The following is a 26700-nucleotide window of genomic DNA, read 5'->3' on the forward strand; positions in this document are numbered from 1 at the left end:
GAAGGTGTGAGCAGTAGGGGGAACATTTTCATGATTGTAATCGATTAGTTGCATAGTGCTACTTCCGTTTACTAGTTTACACGTTTCTGCAGGATTTCTAAATAATTTTTTTAATCAAATGCTGGTGTGGGTTCCTGTGTGAGAAATTTTCTACCTGTCAAGGATGCAAGTATCAGGAGAGGAGTGGTGGAATGACTGGATGTGCAGACTTGGAGAAACTTTGCTAGTTTATGGGAAACTGAAATATGTTTAACTATAGTGAAATATCTCCAACAGTCACCGAACGTAGAGCTATTTTCATGTCTGGGAGAGATTTAATTGTATAAAGGGACCTCTGAAATATTTTTCATGACGTTCATACTTCAAATATTTTACATGAAGTTGAAATATTGGTGGAAATTGAGCAGTGTATGTGCTCATCAGTCGAAACTATGTAACACCTCACCTCATTCATCCACATGTTCAGTGAAATTGTAACGTAACTCTATTACAGCAAAAACTGGAACAAAGTGACCCAAGCTACAGCGAAATTGTATAATTGCAGCTTTTTACAGCAGAACTCCAACAAAATGTACCATGTTACAATAAATTTGTAAGAAAATGCCCCATATTAGTGTGAAACTGTAACAATTGCCCATGTTCTACCAGAAATTATATGAATTTGTTCCGTGTTACAGTAAAATTGTATCAAATTTCCTCATATTACACCAAAATTTTAACAAAATACTTATGTATAGTGAAATTGTAACAAAACATCCCATGATACAGCGAAAACTGTAACAAATTACCCAGTATAGTCTATTGTTGCAGCAAAATTCACTGAATACTTGCAAGCAATACAGTTTCATGAGATCTTGAGGATGGGCCGCACACTCAGCACGACATGGCAGTAGAATCTCTGCATCACTTGCGCACCAGTCGTGCTATATGAACGCTGTTAATAGCGTTTGCAATTTGCAGCACAGACCGCAGAGTCGATCAGGGACGTTCGGTTTGGAGCCGAGTGGAGGGTCTCAATCAAAGGCTTCATCGACTCTGTTATAGTCTTGGAGGGGGGGGGGGGGGAGATTTCTGGACCTGCTTTTTCGGGTGGAGAATTGTAGCACTCTCCCTGATAGGTCACGGATGCACTCCGGAAGGGAAACAGCTACTCTGGTTGCAGAATGCTTGTGGAGTGCACTTGGGGGTTTCTAAGCAAGGCAGTAGTGTGAGGTCCTCTGATGAACTCTCACCAGTCGATATGCAGATTGCAAAATCAGACCACATTCTGGATAAAGACAGCTCAACTATGAAAATTTCACGAGTAAATTGTCGAAAGTAATCGTAACAAAGTTCCTGAATTTGCTATCCTCCAGGAACGTTCTCATGCTCAGATTATTCTTCGGACTGAGAGGAGTTTGAAGCCCGAAGTAGAAAGCTCTGAGATATTACGCGAGTCATGGAACCGTCGTTTGATCATCGCACAGAGTCCCGTATAGGCCCTCGTAGTTATAGTAGAAACAGAGAATGTTCAGCGCAGTTCTGTGACATGTAGTGGGATCAACTGTGCAGTAAGATGAAATACGTCGAGGATTTCATGACCATCTGTTGCAGTCGATTTCCTCGAAACATCTGTATCCTTAGCTGTAACAGTGCATGCATCGTCGACAGGTTTGGAGGTGATATGATGAAATTAACATATCGACACCCAACACTGCATATATATTTAAAGTGTCAATATGTTATGAACCTGTGCATCTTGTGCGCTGCAATATGGATCAATATGAAACTATTAAATGTATGGTTAACGCTTCAGTGATGTTGGCAGGTACGTGATGGAAGAAAAAGTTCCCGACGGGGGGAAGGAATGAGACAAATGTATAAGTACTACTCCCATAAACTGAAATTCTGTACAAGAGGAGTTAATAGATGGTGTACGTAAGTGTGTTAGCACACCAATTGGTTTGTGTGCAATCCACACTGAATTTAAATCATATAAAACTGTATTTTGGAAGATATTGTAGGGTGAAGAAAAGGGTTGATGTACAAAAAAGTGACAGCTTCTTTAAGGTAGTGCAAGAAATGTGTATTAACAACATATAAAAGTTGTATGAAGATATAAGTAAAAAAAATTAAAAAAAGTACCAGTTGCAATATGTTTTATTCCACCACACATATGCTCCATGAGATTTAACAGTTCATCTGTTTGGGAGAGTCTTAGTAGTTCGTGCATTTACAGACACACAATATAGTCCTGTCATTGCGATGTTGGCACATTTTTATACGAGATGATTCTTCAGTTCAGATACAGCAATGCCAGAGAGTGAGATACGGCAACCATACATCTTCCAATTGTAATAGGAATTAACAGTTCATTATCAGAATGGGCAAAGTGATGAATGAAAATCGTGCAGTTAAGTATTTTCTGCGTGAAAGCTGTTAATATTGCATTTATTGCGACAAAATGCTCTAGCTGTAGTTAAAATAAGATTATACGAGTGGATGGCGTCTGTTTTTTCACACATGTCCAAAAGAACAGACATTATGCATTCATATAACTGATTCGCCTCGACAGACCATGAATCCTTCACCTTCAGGGCGGATGCCACAATTACGTTTGACCTCGTACAGGAACCTCAAAGTGGCGAGCATGGAGGACCTGGTTGGGGACTGTGAGTAGGTGGTGTTCAGTGGGATTGTGGGTTGGCACGGAGGCATGTCGAGATAGTTTGCACAAAGACTGTGCCCAGATGGCACAGTGGTTAATTCAACTACCTAGTAAGCAGGGGATCCTGGGTTAGAGTCCTAGTCTGTCACACATTTTCGCTCATCGCCGCTGATTCTGCACAAAGTTCCAATCCAGCAGACATCAATAATTCCTTCCCTTTCCTTTACTTTCTCTTTACTCCAACTTCAATTAACATAAAACAGGGTTTTGACACACAGTACATGATGAAACGGGAGGTGCACTTTGAATACAAATAGCAGTGTGTATGTATGGAAAAACAGTATTGCCATCTTAAAAATTAGGGCAGAGTTGACTGTGAAATCCTACAGATGTTGCGGTGAGGGCTCACTGCCTGTATTGGACAATAGGTGGCTGACAATTGCCTAGATTCGTAACTGATGACATACTACAGTGATACAAACATACCTCTGACATGTGTTGGTAGAAGCAGATGTGAGGTACATGGACACCACGTGATATCATAAGGGGCCCAGATTGCTATCACACGTACGATGTTAGAGGCAAGAAGCAGCTGAGGAGGTCTGGCACAGTGCGTATTGATGGGGTTTTACTGGCACTGCAGCCAGCAGCCCGCTACATTCCATACTAGATGACGTAGCATCCCGACCAGCGGTTCGTCATAGGTGTTCTGCGAGCTCTTAAACGTGCAGGTGAAAGCATTCAGACATGGCTGGAAAGGAGACAACACCGTGTCATAGTGCTCAGTCGGTCACTGGTCTGTAGAGCATACAGCATCCAGTCAGTGGTGCAGTGAGGGGGTGGGGGGGGGGGGGGTGAGGGTGGCATGAGTGGCAGTGACCCGTGGTGGTTGTCAGTTTGGCCTTGCGCAAAGTGTAGCCTTCTCTGCAGACGTCTCATGACACCTGGTAAGATAATTTGGAGCAGCGATGGAGCTGATAGAGTGGCGGTCCTGGCTGCTCAAATGGAGAAGCCCACCCTGGGATGGTGGTGGTAGGATGGTACTCGCCCTTACGATTCATCACCAAAGGGGACTTGGTGGGGGACTGACAGTGTGTATCAGGGTATCTTTTCTTAACTGGCGAGAAAATGTTTACATTCCTCCCCTTTGGGGAGTAGCAGGAAAAACATTGACATAAGAAGAACCGCTGAGCTCGCTGAGTGAGTCATGTGCTAGAGTGATTTTTTGTCATTATGACCAGTAGAACGAAAACCCAGTCCAAGTTGCAAATATTTTATTTTTTATTCGATGACTAGTTTTGGGGTGAGCCTAGTCATCGAATGAAAAATAAAAAATTCACTGGTTTCTCGTTCTATTGATTTAGATAACTTGCGGTCCCAAGCTACTTCAGCATGCTCTAAGTTCGGAAAAATTATCACCACTGATGGGATATGCGTGACACATTTGCGTAATAATTTGCAGTATATTACTGCTGAGAAATTTCTTCATGATGGCTTTCTACTTCCGGTGCGTTTCCTGTAGTCCAGGTCTGGCTGCTAGCTTGGCGAAGCCTCTCAAGAGGAAAACTGGCCAAACTAGATTCAGTGTGGCACATGACATCGAAGGCTATGAATCCTTTACTCCAGGATGATCACAGAGGAAAACTATTTGGTGAGGACTTTATGTTGAACTTGTTGCTGTCGTTGCTTGGGATCAAACCCGAAAACAACCGCTGAAAGTCTGCTTTTCTGTTTGCCACAGCGTGTTTAGCTTTTTTAATTGATTACCTTACCTGGTGCCTTTTAATTACCATTGCTTTCTCTCCTTAAGTTATTGTGATTATTCACAGAGTGCCAAAGTTGAATACAGTTGTGGCAGCGTATAACCACAAGTACTGTAAGTTTCTAAGCGTTCTCAGAGTATATCTGGCATATTGCGCCTTGCATTGTCTAACCAAATATAACTGGCATATCACATGATTTTTTTTGTATCCGAATCTTACTAGTTCTCTATACTAGTCTCTTAAAAATTTAAATGCTCATATTACTTGTGTTTCTTCTCTGTTACGGATATGTATTCTTTGTTATACAGACTAATGTGAAGCCTCTCAAGAAGGCACCAGTTGGGTTGTTAAGAGGCAATGCAAATTCATATTGCCTGGTTTAATGCTAATGTCGATACCTTTGGATCTAATTATTTTAGAGGGCCATCTATTTTACTCAAGTGTTAATGAGGTCGTATTTCTTTCACTGTGCTAAAATCATACTTATGTAACTAATTGAACGAGTGATTCCAAGGTCTCCATTGGTTATTAATTCCACAAATGTCGTCTAACGAATGAAATAGTAAACGTTGTTCTATTCATTTAGTAAATTTTGAGATATTTTTTTTAAAGAAGGCATTGTTTTATCTAATTTCATGTTGAAAAATTTTGTTACACTCCTGGAAATTGAAATAAGAACACCGTAAATTCATTGTCCCAGGAAGGGGAAACTTTATTGACACATTCCTGGGGTCAGATACATCACATGATCACACTGACAGAACCACAGGCACATAGACACAGGCAACAGAGCAAGCACAATGTCGGCACTAGTACAGTGTATATCCACCTTTCGCAGCAATGCAGGCTGCTATTCTCCCATGGAGACGATCGTAGAGATGCTGGATGTAGTCCTGTGGAACGGCTTGCCATGCCATTTCCACCTGGCGCTTCAGTTGGACCAGCGTTCGTGCTGGACGTGCAGACCGCGTGAGACGACGCTTCATCCAGTCCCAAACATGCTCAATGGGGGACAGATCCGGAGATCTTGCTGGCCAGGGTAGTTGACTTACACCTTCTAGAGCACGTTGGGTGGCACGGGATACATGCGGACGTGCATTGTCCTGTTGGACAGCAAGTTCCCTTGCCGGTCTAGGAATGGTAGAACGATGGGTTCGATGACGGTTTGGATGCTATTCAGTGTCCCCTCGACGATCACCAGAGGTGTACGGCCAGTGTAGGAGATCGCTCCCCACACCATGATGCCGGATGTTGGCCCTGTGTGCCTCGGTCGTATGCAGTCCTGATTGTGGCGCTCACCTGCACGGCGCCAAACACGCATACAACCATCATTGGCACCAAGGCAGAAGCGACTCTCATCGCTGAAGACGACACGTCTCCATTCGTCCCTCCATTCACGCCTGTCGCGACACCACTGGAGGCGGGCTGCACGATGTTGTTGCGTGAGCGGAAGACGGCCTAACGGTGTGCGGGACCGTAGCCCAGCTTCATAGAGACGGTTGCGAATGGTCCTCGCCGATACCCCAGGAGCAACAGTGTCCCTAATTTGCTGGGAAGTGGCGGTGTGGTCCCCTACGGCACTGCGTAGGATCCTACGGTCTTGGCGTGCATCCGTGCGTCGCTGCGGTCCGGTCCCAGGTCGACGGGCACGTGCACCTTCCGCCGACCACTGGCGACAACATCGATGTACTGTGGAGACATCACGCCCCACGTGTTGAGCAATTCGGCGGTACGTCCACCCGGCCTCCCGCATGCCCACTATACACCCTCGCTCTAGGTCCGTCAACTGCACATACGGTTCACGTCCACGCTGTCGCGGCATGCTACCAGTGTTAAAGACTGCGATGGAGCTCCGTATGCCACGGCAAACTGGCTGACACTGACGGCGGCGCTGCACAAATGCTGCGCAGCTAGTGCCATTCGACGGCCAACACCGCGGTTCCTGGTGTGTCCGCTGTGCCGTGCGTGTGATCATTGCTTGTACAGCCCTCTCGCAGTGTCCGGAGCAAGTATGGTGGGTCTGACACACCGGTGTCAATGTGTTCTTTTTTCCATTTCCAGGAGTGTATTTGTGGAGAATGCCAAGCTAATTATGGTTAATAAAACTTTTGTGCGATATCATGGTTAATAACTGTGATTATTCGTGATCTCCAAGCTATTTGTGTGCTCTCTGTGACATATCAATGCCATTCATATTACATATGTAAATGTAATTGTTTAAACGTTAAATATGAGCATAGCTGAAGTAGGCTTAAATTTGGGGTGAGGGGGATTGGGAAAATTGCTTAAACGGTGATGTCAGAGGAGTGGTGGAATTGTATAAATTTAACAACTGGACTTAAACTTAGAAAAAGTGGCATGTGACGTCAAGGGAAAATCCAATACCCATCTTGGGTTGTAACGTTAGACCAAAAGTAATCTGGCAAATTTGCAGCCTTTAATACGGTGCGCCACCTTGAATTTAAGTAACATTGACGTAGTCGCTCACAAACTGCGCTTTTATTCTCAGATAGACCTTCTTGGATCACCACCTTTGATTGTGACATAATGATGACTATGCACCCATCTCCATATCTTGAATTTGCTGACTTATACGACATTTTTGGTTGTGTCTATATTCCCAGGGGGTTATTTTAAATTTCCCATCAGTTTATACATAAGCCAATTAGCCTACCTCCTCCCTTCTCCACCTCACCCTACGAGATTATTGATGACGTTATTATAAGCAGGACAACTGGTGGGCTTATATTTTAGGCTGCGTTTGACTGGCTCAACCACACTACTTTGCATTTTTAATGACGTAGAAGTCACAAAAGGTGGATTCATGTCAGTCGACAGCACTGGACGTCATTGGGATGGAAGGTAATCTCAACCTCAAATGAAGGGTTGCTCATACATCAACAAGTCAGTCCACTTATCTCAGTACTAAATGTGGGAAAAAAAAGATCTTGAAATTCAGACTACGTTAATAAAAAAAGAAGTAGCAGTGATAGTGGTAGAGATTATTGATGGACAAAGCAAAATTTCTTAATAGATGTTGTTTGTTAATGGTGTATGGTAAATTTTTCACAATGTTGAGAATGGCAAGAACACGTAAAGCTCTGTCCTAAGATTTCAAAACATAAATATTCATTTGACTGAGTAATACGTGGTGTTTGAAAAAGAATAATCTGATTTCTAAACTCCATATTTATTGATAAAATCATTCTACAAACATGGTATGGGTTGAAAAATCCTCACAAAATCTTAAAATATTGGCTGAGATATTACAAATGCTTTATATGTCCATCAGCAACAGCAGGAACAACATCTAGACGATACTTAAATTCGTCATTAACTTTGCAGAATGTGTCTGCTTTACAGAATTTATGGCGGCTGTTTTTCTGTTCTTTACTTCTTCTGTGTCGCGAGGTAAAGAGAAGATAGAGACTCTTTCCTTCATATGTTCCCACAAGAAAAAGTCGCAGTGGGCCTTGTGTGTGGCTTTTGACGGAGAACGATGTAGGGCAGTGTCTCGCGGTCCCGAGCGCCATATTCAGCGTTAAGCTATCTTCAAATTCTGCAGAATTGGCTTTCTCTACAACTTCTGGAGGACTCCGATAATTTCATTTTCCAACAGGAGGGAGCTCCACCACTCTGGCAATGTACGTCAGTTTCCCAATGACACTCTGGCTCATCGCTGGAGAGGGCGGACGGGATCCCGAGACACTTCCAAGACAGCCGGACATGACCCCATGCGATTTTTTCTTGTGGGTATTGTGACGCAAAGTGTGTTCATCTCCCCTTTACCTCGTAACATAGAAGAAGTGAAGAACAGAGTAATATCCGGAATAACTTCAGTAAAAGCAGATGCATTCTGTAAAGTTTATGATGAAGTTATCTAACGTTTAGGAGTTTTTCGTGCTGCCGCTGGTGGACACGTAGAGCTTTTTTAATAGCATAACTAAAACTATAAGAATTAGTGAGAATTTTGAAATTAATCCCATATTTGTAGTATGTTTTTAATAATAAATATGGAATTTTGAAATCAGGTAATTCTTTTTGAAACAACCTTTACGTACAGACTAAGACGACATACAATGTCGAGAAGACAATACATTGTGCCTTTTGAAATTACATCTCGTCTTCTTTCAAAAGGCCAGGTAACTTTAAAAAATTGTATTTTTTTCCCTTCAGTGGAGCTGACGTTTTGATGTACTCAAATTTGGTTAGGTCGCCCGGATGTGCTATTATTGTTAAGATAGCAAGGCCTGGCCTACAAACTCGAATAGGTTCCAGTACATAGATTTTACTTGGTAAATGCATTCAAATTGTGATTTATTTAAAGCATTAGTGATCAATAATTTCATATACTAATGGTAGAGAATATCTTTTCTGTAACACTGAAACCAATGTTTTGTCCTAGGAACACTGAACTGTTGGAAAACTGCACAGGAGGCATATTACTGGCACAGTGCTTATCAATTGGCGCTGCAGTATCCTTTCAGCTGTTCCAGGTCGCAGTGGTAAGTGCCCATTATCCAGTGACAAAAAATTTTAAGTGAGTTCTGATAACAATAAACAATATGATTGTTTGTACAACAGGTAAACACCTTCTATTAAAATTTATGTTGTGCTGCATGTACTGTACACCGTATATTAAATGGATTAGCTAAACCTTTACTGAAGCGTGTTTCTTGTATGAATAAGTAAAATCTGTTCAGATGAATGGCATTATGGAAGCATATCGGCGACTGGGAATTTGTGTGTGCCAACAAGTGACGTAACTAGGCTGGGGAAAACTAGGCGATTCCCCGGAGAATTAGTAGCTCCTGGCATCCGAAAGAAAGGAATGTTAAAGAAAACAAGGAAACATGAACTTTAAAAAATTGTAACACCAATCAGTGAAAAAAATACGAAATAAGGTTATCGAAATCTTCGTGATATAAAGAATATCAATCATTTAGACAACTTTAGCAAGCTGACGTCTACATACTCATAGACGAAAGCACAGGTAACACTCGGAGTTAAGCATCACGGCGATGTTATAGCTCACTGAATTAGAAACCGCTTAAATTTATTGATACATTCTGTGAAGATTCTCTTTGCACACAGTACTTAAAGCTAAGATTGGTAGCGACAGAAAACTAGCGGATATTAGTCCCAAGCCATACACAGTATTTGAGCTTTTATCGAAACAGCTGTTCCCGTCAGCCACTGCTCCGAGAGTCTTCTCAGAGTGAACGATCAATACTTGTGCCAGGTCAGGGGTTACGCAGTGGCGTAAGAGGTCCTGTATGAATGATACTGCTACAAATTACTTATCACCGAAATGAAAAACAGCATTAAACAATGACGACTATAGTATTAGGCCCATTCACACAATATCACCTGACCGCCCAAGTTGACAGCTAGGAAAATCATCTGGCAGTTCGAATTCCAGTCACGTCTACCAATTCAGTTCTAGGCAGACGATAAGATATGAAAATGTGGATGCAATGTACTGCTACTATGGAAACAAACTGCACTGACACCAAGGAAAGAGGGACCATTTTATTTAATTATACGTAAGCAGAAATAACGGTTTCTAATCGCAATACAGTCGGTTTATAATTGATTTAAAACACATAAAATTTTCTGACCAAAATACAGCTTAATGTATCAAATTCGACTCTAATCGTTATAAAAGCCTTTTACTTCGATACGTGCAAGAAACATATCTCAAGACTCCACGGCGACACACTCTAGTCTTTGAACAATGCCTATACAAGCGAATACACAGATGACTTGGCGCAAAGCTTCATGGCAACATGTGTAAATTGTGGTATTACGAATTTCCTGTAATTACAATATTCATAAAATTCATACTTTTCCAACACAAAGGACTTCAGACAAACCTTCATCAACAGTATGGAGGACTGGTTTACAAAATCAGTTTACTCTCAGTACAACTGCTGGTCGAATATTTCCACGTTCATTAGATATATACTTGTGAGAACTCAAATTATGCATCCGCAAACAGATGGAATCGAGTTGGCTCCTGTGTTTTGGGTGATAACGTTTTGTTGTAACCCGGATGTTTTAAATTCTGACTGTTACCTTTACGCCTTGTCTTTGCTGCATTTCACGGTTTCCTTAGAATTTTGCTGTCTAGAAACGGATCATTCATGTTGCTCGCTGATCGACTCGTCTCAAAATGATGCTAAGGAAGGGTGTGGCTTGCTGCAGAAACCATTGTATTGTTGAGAACTGCGTCACGTCGCGGTATGTTGTTTACGCGATATGTTGTTTACTCTAACAAGCTTTTTACAGGTCGACAAATCTTATGAACATGTCCTGCTTTTTCTTTAATCTTCCTTTCATTGTCAACCGCAACATCAGAATTTTCTCTTTGGTGCCTTTACCTTTCCTAAAGCGAAATTGATTGGCATTTTACACATCCTAAGTTTTCTTTTCCATTTCGCTGTATATTATTCTCGTCAGAAACTTAGATGCACGAACTATTAAGCTTATTACGCGTTAATTCTCACACTTGTCAGCTCTTATGCTCTTCAGAACAGTGCAGATAATATTTTTCCGAATGTCGTATGGTATATGACCAGACTGATGCATTCTACACACCAACCTGAATAATCGTTTTATTGCCACTTGCCCCAATGATATTATAAATTCTGTTGGAATGTAATGTATCCTTTCTGTCTTATTCGGTCTTTAGTCTACCAAAGCTGTATTAAATTCTGATTCTAAAATGGCTCCCCAATCTCTTCTACATCGACTCCTTTGTCTTCTTCTATCACGTTATCAAACAAGTCTTCCCCCTCATAGAGGCCTTCAGTGTACTCGTACCACCTATCTACTATCTCCTCTGGATTTAACAGTGGAATTCCCAATGCACGCTTAATGTTACCTTGCTTGTTTTTAATTTAACGGAAGGTTATTTTGATTTTTGTGCATACTGACTCAATTCTTCCAATATCATATCTTCTTCGATCCCTTTACAGTTTTCATGAGCCATTTCGTTTGAGCTTCCTCCATTTGACATTCATCGTATTCCTAAGTGACTCGCTTTTCTGTATTCCTGAGCTTATTTGAATATTTGCGTGCTTCCTTCTTTCATAGATCAGCTGAAGTATTTCTTCTGTTACCCATGGTTTCTTCACAGTTACCATCTTTGTACCTGTGTTTTCTTTCCAACTTCTGTGATTGTTCTTTTTAGAGATGTCAATTCCTCTTCAACGGAAGTGCTTACTGAGCTATTCCTTACAGCAGCATATACAGGGTGGTCCATTGATAGTGACCGGGCCAAATATCTCACGAAATAAGCGTCAAACGAAAAAACTACAGAGAACGAAACTTGTCTAGCTTGAAGGGGGAAAACAGATAGCACTATGATTGGCCCGTTAGATGGTGCTGCCATACGTCACCGGATATCAACTACGTTTCTTACAGAAATACGAATCCCCATTTTTATTACATATTCGTGTAGTACGTAAAGAAATATAAATGTTTTTGTTGGACCACTTTTTTCGCTTTGTGATAGATGGCGCTGTAATAGTCACAAACGTATAAGTACGTGGTATCACGTAACATTCCGCCAGTGTGGACGGTATTTGCTTCGTGATACATTACCCGTGTTAAAATGGACCGTTTACCAATTGTGGAAAAGGTCGATATAGTGTTGATGTGTGGCTATTGTGATCAAAATGCCCAACGATCGTGTGCTATGTATGCTGATCGGCATCCTTACATTATTTGAGGAAACAGGAAGTGTTCAGCCACATGCGAAACGTCAACCACGATATGCAACAAATGATGATTTCCAAGTAGGTGTTTTAGCTGCTCTCGAGGCTAATCCGCACATCAGTAGCAGACAAATTGCGTGAGAATAGGGAATCTCAAAAACGTCGGTATTGAGAATGCTACATCAACGTCGATTGCACCCGTACCATATTTCTATGCACCAGGAATTGCATGGCGACGACTTTGAACGTCATGTACAATTCTGCCACTGGGCACAAGAGAAATTACGAGACGATGACAGATGTTTTCCACGCGTTCTATTTAGCGACGAAGCGTCATTCACCAACAGTGCTAATGTAAACCGGCATAATATGCACTACTGAGCAACCGAAAATCCACGATAGCTGCGACAAGTAGTTTTTTCGTTTCATGCTTATTTCGTGAGGTATTTGGCCCGGTCACGATCAATGGACCATCCTGTATAGTCTCACAGAAATTCAAGCATATCTCTTCATTCCTTAGTACTTTTGTATCATACTTTTTGGTGCATTGATTCTTTCTGATTAATTTCTTAAACCTCAGCCTACTCTTCATCAGTATTAAGTTATGATATGGGTCTATATCTGCTCCTGTGTATGCCTTACAACCCCGTAACTAATTTCGGAATCTCTGTCTTACCGTGAGGTAATGTAACTGAAATCTTCTCTTATCTCCAGACTTCGGCATTGGTTGCTGTCGATTCTGATGAAAACAACCCTATCACTGAACTGTTCACAATAACTCACTCTCTTTCCTACCCCTATACACAGCGGATCCTACTCCTGTTATAGCATTTCCTGCTGGTGTTGATATTACCCTATACTCATCAGACAAGAAATAATTGTCTTCTTTCCATTTCAATTCACTAACCGCCACTACACCTAGGCTTAGCAATTCCCTTTTTAGATTTTACCACGTTCAAACTTCTAAGAGTCTATGCGGTAAAAGTAAGTGCACATATTTTAAAAACTGTCCAAAGATAATAGCAGTGGCGTAACTAGGCTAGGACGAACGCGAGTGGAAAAAAAGTAAAATCAATCAAGTAAGAGAAGCCTTTTGCTATGTTAAAATAATGAAAGATTGTCTTGGAAATGATTATGACGTAAAGATATGAGAATTTTTACATTTTCGGTTAACTGGATATGTAGAACGAAAGTGACTAGATGTGATGAAGTTTTTCTGCCAAGGTAACACCATAATGTCTGTTACGATTGGCATATTAGGGAAAGGGTAGGTGATGGGAGTTGAAGTAACATTTTTCTATCAAAAGTGATTGGCAACTAAATGCCTTTTTTTTAAGGAGTATGTATGTTATAGACTTACAAGTTTTCATTACTACTGTCTGTAACAAAAACCTTGAAAATGGAGCAGTCATGTTTTTAAATGAGATTTTTTCATGATATTTAGCTTATATTTCTATTGCGTGTAATAGTAATGGTGACGTTGTCGAAGGTACAAATGAAATAAAACCGATGTGTACAGGACACTACTGAGCTAATGTCACCTTGATGTATGCCCAGCTGTCCTGAGGTATACAACAAAAGCAATGCCTGTTGAAAAAGTTGAGTGTTTTTGTTCGAAGAAAAACTATTTTTAAAAAATAATTACATTCTGCAATGAGTCAGGCACGATTATTTAGTTTGCAGTACTGTCTACAGGGGAAGGGTGGCGCAAACGGCCACAGATATGTTTGGCTGGTGAGAGAGTGTAGTAGAATCGTTGAAAAATCTTAATTGGAGAGCTGAAACATGATGCCAAACGCCTTTTAAGAGTGTGATTATAAAACTTCAAGGCCCGTATGTATTTGGAGAATCCACAAAAATAACTTTGACCTATTGTACACTCCTGGAAATGGAAAAAAGAACACATTGACACCGGTGTGTCAGACCCACCATACTTGCTCCGGAGACTACGAGAGGGCTGTACAAGCAATGATCACACGCACGGCACAGCGGACACACCAGGAACCGCGGTGTTGGCCGTCGAATGGCGCTAGCTGCGCAGCATTTGTGTACCGCCGCCGTCAGTGTCAGCCAGTTTGCCGTGGCATACGGAGCTCCATCGCAGTCTTTAACACTGGTAGCATGCCGCGACAGCGTGGACGTGAACCGTATGTGCAGTTGACGGACTTTGAGCGAGGGCGTATAGTGGGCATGCGGGAGGCCGGGTGGACGTACCGCCGAATTGCTCAACACGTGGGGCGTGAGGTTTCCACAGTACATCGATGTTGTCGCCAGTGGTCGGCGGAAGGTGCACGTGCCCGTCGACCTGGGACCGGACCGCAGCGACGCACGGATGCACGCCAAGACCGTAGGATCCTACGCAGTGCCGTAGGGGACCGCAACCGCCACTTCCCAGCAAATTAGGGACACTGTTGCTCCTGGGGTATCGGCGAGGACCATTCGCAACCGTCTCCATGAAGCTGGGCTACGGTCCCGCATACCGTTAGGCCGTCTTCCGCTCACGCCCCAACATCGTGCAGCCCGCCTCCAGTGGTGTCGCGACAGGCGTGAATGGAGGGGCGAATGGAGACGTGTCGTCTTCAGCGATGAGAGTCGCTTCTGCCTTGGTGCCAATGACGGTCGTATGCGTGTTTGGCGCCGTGCAGGTGAGCGCCACAATCAGGACTGCATACGACCGAGGCACACAGGGCCAACACCCGGCATCATGGTGTGGGGAGCGATCTCCTACACTGGCGGTACACCTCTGGTGATCGTCGAGGGGACACTGAATAGTGCACGGTACATCCAAACCGTCATCGAACCCATCGTTCTACCATTCCTAGACCGGCAAGGGAACTTGCTGTTCCAACAGGACAATGCACGTCCGCATGTATCCCGTGCCACCCAACGTGCTCTAGAAGGTGTAAGTCAACTACCCTGGCCAGCAAGATCTCCGGATCTGTCCCCGATTGAGCACGTTTGGGACTGGATGAAGCGTCGTCTCACGCGGTCTGCACGTCCAGCACGAACGCTGGTCCAACTGAGGCGCCAGGTGGAAATGGCATGGCAAGCCGTTCCACAGGACTACATCCAGCATCTCTACGGTCGTCACCATGGTAAACTAGCAGCCTGCATTGCTGCGAAAGGTGGATATACACTGTACTAGTGCCGACATTGTGCATGCTCTGTTGCCTGTGTCTATGTGCCTGTGGTTCTGTCAGTGTGATCATGTGATGTATCTGACCCCAGGAATGTGTCTATAAAGTTTCCCCTTCCTGGGACAATGAATTCACGGTGTTCTTATTTCAATTTCCAGGAGTGTATTTGAATTTCAGGGTTTGTAGTCCATTCAAAAGTTACAGCTTTTTTAAACAACTTTCTTAATGGTTTAGTTACTGTTGTATAATCCTTGACAAAACAACACTAATAATACATGAGCCCCAAGAGGCTCTGTAATTCTTTCATATTTCTATGTACGCAGGAGAACTTTCTATGTAGGTTCAGAAGCTGTGACTGTGCAAACGAGCATTTCTCCGACTTTAAACTCAAATGTGCCCATTGTAATTTTGTCAATAGACTACATAGCTGCTCGTCATGTTTTAAACTGCTCTGGAGAATACAGTAATATAATCTAAATGGACCAGGACATAGTTGGTTTCAAATACCTTAACAACAAGTCTTTAAACCGCTGAATCTGTAGAGCGCTTTTCTTAAACCAAAAGATATTCTCAAAGACTCACCTCGCCCATAAGGTATCTTCGGCTGCAATGTTAATCTAAGGGTTGCATATTTTATATCAAACGTACGAAAATGCTTGCAGTTTCTTCTTGCTACAGATCTGGTATTCGTGGATGGACTTTTGTGGTACATTCCATCAAACAACTGCGCAGTGTCTTCTGATACAGCATATACACTGAAGAGCCAAAGAAACTGGTACATATCTGTCTAATATCGTGTAGGGCCCCCGCGACCACGCAGAAGTGCCGCAACACGATGTGGTGTGGTCTCGGCTAACGTTTGAGGTAGTACTGGAGGGAACTGACACCAAGAATCTTGCAGGGCTGTCCATAAATCCGTAAGAGTACGAGGGCGTTGAGATCTCTTTTGAACAGCATATTGCAAGGCATCCTTGATATGCTCAATAATGTTCATCTCTGGGGAGTTTGGTGGCCAGAGGAAGTGTTTAAACTCAGAAGAGTGTTCCTGGAGCCACTCCATAGCAATTTTGGACGTGTGAGGTGTCACAGTGTCCTGCTGGAATTGCCGAAGTACGTCGAAATGGACTATGGACATGAATTGATGCAGGTGATCGGACAAGATACTTACGTACGTATCACGTCACAGTCGTATCTAGACGTATCAAGGGTCCCATGTCATTCCAACTGCACACGCCTCACACCATTACAGACTCCACCAGCTCGAACATTCTCCTGCTGACATGCACGGTTCACGAATTCATCAGGATGTCTCCATACGCACACGTTCATTCGCTCGATGCAATTTGAAACGAGACTCGTCCGATCGGGCAACATATTTCCAGTCATCAACAGTCCAATGTCGGTGTTGACGAGCCCAGGTGAGGCGTAAAGCTGTGTGTACAGCAGTCATCAAGGATACACGAGTGGACTGTCGGCTCCGAAAGCCCATATCGATTGACGTTTCGTTGAACGGTTCGCACGCTGACACCTGTTGATGGCCCAACATTGAAATCTGCAGCAATTTACGGAAGGGTTGCAATTTTGTCACGTTAAATGATTCTCTTCAGTCATTGTTGGTCCCGTTCTTAAAGTATCTTTTTCCAACCGCAGCCATGTCGGAGATTTGATGTTTTACCGGATTCCTGATATTCACGGAACACTCGTGAAATGGTCGTACTGGAAAATCCCCACTTCATCGCTACCTCGGAGACACTGTGTCCCATCTCTCGTGCGCCGACTATGACACCATGTCCAAACTCACTTAAATCTTGATAACCTGCCTTTGTAGCAGCATTAACCGATCTAACCACTGCACCAGACACTTGTTGTCTTATACAGGCGCTGCCGACCGTAGCGCCGTATTCTGCCTGTTTACGTATCTCTGTAGATGGATACGCATGCATAACCTGTTTCTTTGTCGTTTGAGTGTAACAGGCCTAGTCTTGTTCCTGACATTTGTTACCGCTTCTCCTCTAAGCGACTTATAATGTTTGGCACGATGTGTATAAACGTCTCTCACAGGCAATGGCTTGCATTTCCTAGTCTCCTGGCGATACTTTACTCCTATCACAGTCAATTTGTCATTAATTATTTTGTGCATACTGGCAAGGACAGTACCACTGGGCCGGCCGCGGTGGTCTCGCGGTTCTAGGCGCTCAGTCCGGAACCGCGGGACTGCTACGGACGCAGGTTCGAATCCTGCCTCGGGCATGGTTGTGTGTGATGTCCTTAGCTTAATTAGGTTTAAGTAGTTCTAAGTTCTAGGAGACTGATGACCTAAGATGTTAAGTCCCATAGTGCTCAGAGCCATTTGAACCATTTTTTGAGTCCCACGGGGAATCGTATCTCCTGTAGAAAAATTTTTCAACCGAACTGTGTATTTTTCTATCTACCACCTAAACCTTGCATAGATCTCATTTTTTGTGGACAACTGGTTGAGACACTCAATCTACATGAGCAGGTCAACCAGAAATGTGGTTCTATGAGGATCATGTGTTTTGGTTGCCACCCTGAGAATTTTTCCAGTATTGCCACTTACATTTCGAGGGGTCTTGGCTTTTAATATCAGGATATGCGCTTGATTGGAATCACGGGGAATGGACAACTTCCCCAACGTTCCTCGTGACTTTTAAATATATCTGCCGCCAAAACGAGAAACTGATCAATTTTGGGGACGATAATCCGCTACACCGTGGAGCTGATACACAAAATCATTTGCCAGAATGACATCAAAACGCTGTCCATGCTTCGTCGACGTTTCCGTTTCAAAATTGTATGTCCTTCCATCAAATATCAGTTCGACAGGACAGATTCTCATTGGATTAATCATCTCAGTTCGAAAACAACTCGTATGGCAGCAGGATGGGGATAATACTCACTTATCGCTTGGGGCTAGACGCACATTGCTTCTGTGGCCGCCTATATCAGTTAAATTTCTTACTTTTGGCAGAAATGATCACGCTGGTCCTCTGTTTGAAGCCTACGAAATTAATAGGATGAACAGCTATTACTGGGAGTTGATGGGCAACTACACCTCTCTGGCGTCCCCCTTACTAGACCCCCCTCTCCTCAGGAGCTGATGGTGTCTGACATATTTCCCTACAGTGCAAACAGCAGGGTGCCCGACATCTATTGGTGGCGTGTTCCTGCCTTTGCAATCGTCTACGATTTAGTTTGAATCATGTATCTCACGTTACCAAACGCTGGTTGGAGCTCGTAAAACATCTCTTTGTAGTGAATGGAACTCATCCATCCCATGTCTGTAGCTGACATCCATAATGTACCCTTGCGCAGTGATGCTCGACTTGGAGGTAAGGCGGTTTGAAAGTCTGGTGATGTAAGAAATTCTCACGACCAGCATATGTCGTCCGGTAAGGGGAAACGAGTGGTACGCTACACCAACATCATCGAATAAATTAAAAACGCCATCTCATAGCGTGTGACTAGCATGATATTGTTGATGGTGATCGATCTGTTCTATGGAGACGATAAGCTGTAGGGCTCCCTTGGTGTAATGAGAAAGAATTACGATAAGTTCCACCACTGGGCTTAATCCTCTTATGCTCGTTACCCATAACTACACAGACACATTACTACACCTGCAGAAGCACTCATCACAATCATTCATGCTACACAGAGCTCTACCTAACAATTTATTACATTTTGGAGGATGGAAAGCAAAATAAGTTGATGCGTACGAAGGTAATGCCAGCTTCCCTCATTTTCACCAACATTCATTTGCTGTACGTGAAATTGTACGACCTGTGTGTGAACATTTGGTGTGTCTGCCTCTAAGTACACACTTAAATTTTCGGAACTATGGAACGACGAACAGCAGGTCTCCTGATCGAACACGCCATTAGATAAATGAAAAATTTAGATTTCAATGTACTGTCAACAATTGGTGTCAGATGGAGAGCTGCATTGTTTGTGTTTTCCTTTTTGCTCACAACAGTGTGGAGATGTTCCTCTATAATGACGAACTTGGTTCTTGATAACGACTTAACAGTATTGGGTTTGTGATATTATCGTTCTTTCTCTTTCAGAGCACGCAGAGTCTAGTGCAGGCGGGGAAGTTCAGCTGCTACCTTACCGTGGTTCTTGTGGAGCTGTTTATGTACTGCTGGTTTGGGGACGACCTCATCACAGAGGTGAGAGCCATAAAACATCCGACAACTCACTGTTGTCAGAAACAGCATTGTAAGTGCCAAAAACCGATGTCATTTTGGGAAAGAGTTTTAGTCATATAATACCAATAAGAAGATCGTGTGACCTAATACTAGAAAAATTACAGAATAAAAGATAAATAGAGCAATGGAAAATACGCTGATGAGCCTCCACATGGAGCTGCCTCCTATCGCTGTGGGGACGTGAGGCGCTAAGGTGAGCGTGTAAGTCGATCACAGGTGTGGGTAATCATTCTTACGACGCCAGGAGCCGCAAGTGGTGACAATAACATAAGCAACTTTGAAAAATATTGCTACAACGAGGCGCCTGGGAACGAGCATCTCAGAAACGGCAAAGCTGATCGGCTTTTCGCGTTATTTTGTCGTGAGCTTCTTTGGAAGGACAGTGAAACCACGTTAGGCGACAAGGTGTTGGAATTCCTAGCCTTACCACAGAACGTGGAAGTTGGAGACTTGCTCACGATGTAAATCAGCATAGGCGGCGATCTGTGGCAGATTAGGCAACAGAGCACAGTGCTGGTGCAGGCAAGAGTGATTCGAAGCACATTGCTCAGCAACATTGTTGAACATAGAGGTCAACAGCGCACGGGCAGTTCTTCCCACGGAATATTCGCTAACATGTACCTACATATGCCGCTCGTGGGAAAAGCAGCACGCTCTACAACTGTGTAGACACCTACGATGTAATTGGCATATTCACTTTCAGCAAAAACTCGCTATACCAAAAGATTATTAATGTAGAGTAATGAAATTACGAGATTACGTTTGTCTAGACAACATATTTAAGTAATTAACGTTCAAGAGAAAGAAAACTGGCGTTCTACGGATCGGAGCGTGGAATGTCAGATCCCTTAATCGGGCAGGTAGGTTAGAAAATTTAAAAAGGGAAATGGATAGGTTAAAGTTAGATATAGTGGGCATTTGTGAAGTTCGGTGGCAGGAGGAACAAGACTTTTGGTTAGGTGAATACAGGGTTATAAATACAAAATGAAATAGGGGTAATGCAGGAGTAGGTTTAATAATGAATAAAAAAATAGGAGTGCGGGTAAGCTACTACAAACAGCATAGTGAACGCATTATTGTGGGCAACATAGAGTCGAAGCCGACACCTACTACAGTAGTATAAGTTTATATGCCAACTAGCTCTGCAGACGATGAAGAAATTGATGAAATTGGGGATGAGATAAAAGAAGGGAGACGAAAATTTAATAGTCATGGGTGACTGGAATTCGACAGTAGGAAAAGGAAGAGAGGGAATATGGATTGAGGCAAAGAAATGAAAGAGGAAGCCGCCTGGTAGGATTTTGCACAGAGCATAACTTAATCATAGCTAACAATGGGTTCAAGAAGGTTGTATACATGGAAGAACCCTGGAGTTACTAGAAGTCTTCACACTGATTATATAATGGTAAGGCAGAGATTTAGGAACCAGATTTTAAATTGTAAGACATTTCCAGGGGCAGATGTGGAGTCTGACCACAATCTATTGGTTATGAACTGTAGATTAAAACTGAAGAAACCGCAAAAAGGTGGGATTTTAAGGAGATGGGACCTGGATAAACTGAAAGAACCAGAGGTTGTATAGAGTTTCAGGGAGAGCATAAGGGAACAATTGACAGGAATGGTGGAAAGAAATACAGTAGAAGAAGAATTGGTAGCTTTGAGGAATGAAATAGTGAAGGCAGCAGAGGATCAAGTAGGTAAAAAGACGAGGGCTAGTAGAAATCCTTGGATAACAGAAGAGTTACTGAATTTAATTGATGAAAGGAGAAAATATAAAAATGCAGTAAATGAAGCAGGCAAAAAGGAATACAAACGTCTCAAAAATGAGATCGACAGGAAGGGCAAAATGGCTAAGCAGGGATGGCTAGAAGGCAAATGTAAGGATGTAGAGGCTTATCCCATGAGGGGTAAGATAGATAATGCCTACAGGAGAATTAAAGAGACCTTTGGAGAAAGAGAAAATCTTGATTGAATATCAAGAGCTCAGATGGAAACGCAGTTCTAAGCAAAGAAGGGAAAGCAGAAAGGTGGAAGGAGTATATAAAGGGTCTACACAAGGGCGATGTACTTGATGTACTTGAGGACAATATTATGGAAATTGAAGAGCATGTAGATGAAGATGACATGGGAGACACGATACTGCGTGTTTGACAGAGCACTGACAGACCTGAGTCGAAACAAGGCCCCCGGAGTAGACAACATTCCATTGGAACTACTGACGGCCTTGGGAGAGCCAGTCCTGACGAAACACTACCATCTGGTGAGCCAGATGTATGAAACAAGTGAAATACCCTCAGACTTCAAGAAGAATATAATAAAATGGTTCAAATGGCTCTGAGCACTATGGGACTTAAATGCTGTGGTCATCAGTCCCCTAGAACTTAGAACTACTTAAACCTAACTAACCTAAAGACATCACACACATCCATGCCCGAGGCAGGATTCGAACCTGCGACCGTAGCAGTCGCGCGGCTCCGGACTGAGCGCCTTAACCGCTAGACCACCGAGGCCGGCGAAGAATATAATAATTCTAATCCCAAAGAAAGTAGGTGTTGACAGATATGAAAATTACCGAACTATCGGTTTAATAAGTCACAGCTGAAAAATACTAACGCGAATTCTTTACAGACGAATGGAAAAAACTGGTAGAAGCTGACCTCGGGGAAGATCAGTTTGGATTCCGTAGAAATGTTGGAACACGTGAGGCAATAGTGACCATACGACGTATCTCAGAAGAAAGATTAAGGAAAGGCAAACCTTCGTTTCTAGCATTTGTAGACTTAGAGAAAGCTTTAGACAATGTTGACTGGAATAGTCTCTTTCAAATTCTAAAGGTGGGAGGGGTAAAATACAGGGAGCGAAAGGCTATTTATAATTTGTACAGAAACTACGTTATCTTCAGATTACTGCATAGCTGGAGCAACTTGCGTCAGAAACAGAGGAGATCGTTGCTATACGTCATTACTGGAAACGTTCTCGGTATCTAGAGACAAGTTAATTTTTGAGATGTTCTGTGTATTGTGTCCTCTGCGGACTGCTCTGACAAAACGAAACCCGCTGGCGTCATCTGTGGTGCTTCCTGGAGGGTGGTTGCTCTGAGATGCGGCACACACACACACACACACACACACACACACACACACACACACATATATATATATATATAGGGTGGTCCATTGATAGTTACCGGGCCAAAAAACTCACGAAATAAGCGTCAAACGAAGAAACTACAAAGAACGAAATTTCGAAATTTGTCTGGCTTGAAGGGGTAACCAGATGGCGCTATGGTTGGCCCGCTAGATTTCGCTACCATAGCTCAAAAGGAAATTAACTGCGTTTTTTAAATAGGAACCCCAATTTTTATTGCATATTCGTGTAGTAAGTAGAGAAATATGAATGTTTTAGTTGGACCACTTTTTTCCCTTTGTGATAGACAGCGCTGTAATAGTCACGAACGTATAAGTACGTGGTATCACGTAACATTCCGCCAGTGCGGACGGTATTTGCTTCGTGATACATTACCCGTGTTAAACTGGACCGTTTAGCCGGACGGTGTGGCCGAGAGGTTCTAGGCGCTTTAGTTTGGAACTGCACGACCGCTACGGTCGCAGGTTCGAATCCTGCCTCGCGCATGGATGTGTGTGATGTTCTTATGTTAGTTAGGTTTAAGTAGTTCTAAGTTCTAGATGACTGATGACCTCAGATGTTAAGTCCCATAGTGTTCAAAGCCATTTGAACCATTTTTTTTTTTTACCGTTTACCAATTGCGGAAAAGGTCGATATCGTGTTGATGTATGGCTATTGTGACCAAAATGCCCAAGGGCGTGTGCTATGTATGTTGCTCGGTATCATTCAAATGTTCGGACCGTTCTCCGGATAGTTACGTTATTTTAGGAAACAGGAAGTGTCCAGCCACATGTGAAACGTCAACCACGACCTGCAACAAATGATGATTCCCAAGTAAGTGTTTTAGCTGCTGTCGCGGCTAATCCGCACATCAGTAGCAGACAAATTGCGCGAGAATCGGGAATCTCAAAAACGTCGGTGTTGAGAATGCTACATCAACATCGATTGCACTCGTACCATATTTATGTGCACCAGGAATTGTATGGCGACGACTCTGAACGTCGTGTACAGTTCTGCCACTGTGCACAAGATAAATTACGGGACGATGACAGATTTTTAGCATGCGTTCTATTTAGCGAGGAAGTGTCTTTCACCAAGAACGGTAACGTAAACCGGCGTAATATGCACTACTGGGTAACGGATAATTCTCGATGGCTGCGACAAGTGGAACATCATAGCGGGCCAACCATAGCGCCGTCTGGTTTCCCCCTTCAAGCTAGACAAGTTTCATTCTTTGTAGTTTTTTCGTTTGACGCTTCTTTCATACTTCCGTGCATTTTTTTATGGTTTGTATTAACCAATTACACTAGCCCCTCTCCTCACGTTCGGTCTGTGGAATCGATTCGTCAGTATTTGATGTGGTTTACGAAATACATCCAGTGGTAATGTTAGGTGACTCACCCTACATATATCATTTATGACGCGGTTGCAAGTTCTAACAGGCAGGCCTTGTTGACGTCATGTGTGTGCGTAGGGCGTCGACTACTGATATAGCCGTGACGCACTGATGGCATTGCCCCAGCTGCGGCCATGCGGCGTTCAGTCGGCACGTATTTCTTACGGAATGGTAGTTTTCGATTACTGTGTAGAAAGTACGGCAAAATAATGTGAAAAGCGGTGAAAGGAGTTCCTAAATTGGTTTGGTTTCAAACACTTTGATGTCACTCATTGGTAATAAACAGTAAGTTATTCATAGGAATAGTTATAAATACTGCACTGTGTTGTTTGTCTAGCCTCGGTTTTTTGCAAGCTTCTTTGGAAGAATATAGTGAAATTAATACGTCAAAATAACGTCAATACGAAGTGTTGTGGGGAACATATTCGTATTTTCCATCGTTTATTGTTTACGAGTATAGTAGGGCAGTCTTATAGTGACGTAATACTAACAGTGCGTGGATAATGTCGGATTGATATGTAATTGTTGTTAAATAATTCATTGCGGTGCTTTTTTTAAACATTCAAGCGTCTCTTATTTGCGTGTGTGTTTTCGAATACTGGGCCGTGATCACGCTTGGTAGTCATACAGACACGCTCTTCATCATTAAATTGTAGTAACTCTGTCGACAGGAAAATACACACCCATTTTAACACACTATAGCGTCAGTCACTCCACCCTCACCTTGCCCCTCTCCCCCCCCCCCTCCCGCCCACACACACTTTCTCTCACACACACACACACACACACACACACACACACACACACACACACACACACACACACACACGCAAACCCACTAATAATGTAGTGTAACATCGCAGTAGCCTCTCGCAGGCATCCAAACTACCACTGAACACTGAAGGTTGAATGTGATTCGTCACAGTTCTTGCCGAAGGTATAATCAGGGGCGTATCTACAGTTCCATTTTTTTCCGGTCTACTTACTGCTGACGCAGTATACTTCATGAGCAGACGAATATGGCAGTTTAGTTTATAGATTCGCACTGTGCCATTTCTACCCACATTTGAAGGGAACGGCTGCGTGTGTACAACAGGCTAACTACACCAGTGTGATACAAGGATTGGTGGAGGCACTGTGTAACAACCGTGAAGATGAATTCAGGGGCCTCGCAGCAAGAGTTTATTTCTTGTAACTCTTCAGGCTTTCCCGGCGAGATCTTGACGTGTGGAATAATCGGGTCTACTGCCGGTTGTTTGTGTCGCTCTGGCACAATATTTCAGCCACGTAACTCGTTGCCTTCTTCAGGTGCTACCTGAGACTGCCGTATTGGAGGATCTCGCCCAGTATTTATGCCCAGAGGGCGCTGGGTGCTCTCTTTGCCGTGCGCCCCCTCCTGGCGCTGCTTGTAATGTGTTGTCTCTTCCTCGGTGCTCCCTCAGACGTCCGCGCCCGACTTGGTCGCCATCTGTGGCAGCTCTCTGAGGCCGTCCTGTGTCGAGCGTTTCCTTCGCGTTCCGCGATCGCTTGGTGCTGCTCCTGAGGTATTGGCCCTTCCCTGGTGCTCCCACGGACGTCCGCGGCCGGTTCGTCCACCATCTGTGGTCGTGGCAGCTGTCTGGGGCCGGACCCGCGTTTGGCATTCCGTTCCTGGTCCGCGCCCGCTTGACGCTGCTCCTGCGGTTTTACTCCTTCTTGAGGAGTTTCTTGGTTCCTTTCGTTGGGCCCTGATAAGCTCCAGATCCGGACTCCACGCCGAGCCGAGCTGGTAACCACTGTCTCGGTTTAGTAGGTTGTCTGTGACCTTGATCTCGATGGCCTCGTTTATGACACTGTCCCAAAATCTTGGCGTCTGTGTCACAATTTTGGTGTTGTTGTAGTCCGTTAAGTGACCCAGCTCCAGACAGTGCTCTGCTATGGCAGATTTGCTTGCCTGTCCGAGTCTGGTGTGCCTCTGGTGTTCTTTGCACCTTATGTCCGAGGGAGCACCAGGGAAGAGACAACACATTACAAGCAGCGCCAGGCGGGCGCGGATGGCAATGAGAGCACCCAGTGCCCTCTGGGCGTAAATAATGGACGAGATCCTCCAATACGGGAATACGCACGCAGCGTTGAGATGTCGGAGCGAGAGGATGTCCGTACAGCGAGGGGTGTGGCGGATCGCTGTCCGGCAAAGCCTGCTTTGTCGGCGGCCCCATCTGGCCCCCCACCTACGATGACCATGGCAAGGAATATGGATATGGCAATGGAATACGTTACGGACGCACTGCAAGTTCCGCTGCCCGACGGTAAGAAATGACGTACCCACCGCCGCTAGGAGGCGAGCGACCACTGCCACAGGAACCACCCGCGCCCCTACTAAGGGCAAAAAGGCGAAACAGGCAGATGTCGTCGTCGATGACGAAGCCTTTCAACTCGTCAAATGGCCAGCCAGGAAGGCTCAACTCTCCTCAGCGCCGCCAGTTCAGACGACAAGAGCCTATGAGGAGCTCGCTGAAGGTGTGGAGATGTCTGCTCAGAAGAGTGAACCAAAACTGCCGCCCATTGTGGTCCAACACAAGGTGGACTACTACGGTAGCTACAGGTTGCTACTTCGCCTTGTCGGCCAAGATAACGTCAGTATCAAGCCAGCTGGCGCCAACCTATATAAGGTCACCTTAAAAACGTCAGAAAATTACAGA

General features: G+C 43.8%; 1 protein-coding gene across 1 annotated transcript in view; it reads left to right on the forward strand.

Annotated features, from left to right (window-relative positions):
- LOC126278824 (odorant receptor Or2-like) overlaps nucleotides 1-26700 on the forward strand; it is a 96324-nt gene that overhangs the window by 42186 nt on the left and 27438 nt on the right. Inside the window, exons 4-5 of the mRNA XM_049979099.1 lie at nucleotides 8816-8915; nucleotides 19354-19458. Of these exons, the coding sequence (XP_049835056.1) occupies nucleotides 8816-8915; nucleotides 19354-19458 (205 nt within the window). The remainder of the gene's footprint in view (nucleotides 1-8815; nucleotides 8916-19353; nucleotides 19459-26700) is intronic.

The sequence above is a fragment of the Schistocerca gregaria genome, chromosome 6 (genome assembly GCF_023897955.1).
Source record: "Schistocerca gregaria isolate iqSchGreg1 chromosome 6, iqSchGreg1.2, whole genome shotgun sequence".
NCBI lineage: Eukaryota > Metazoa > Arthropoda > Insecta > Orthoptera > Acrididae > Schistocerca > Schistocerca gregaria.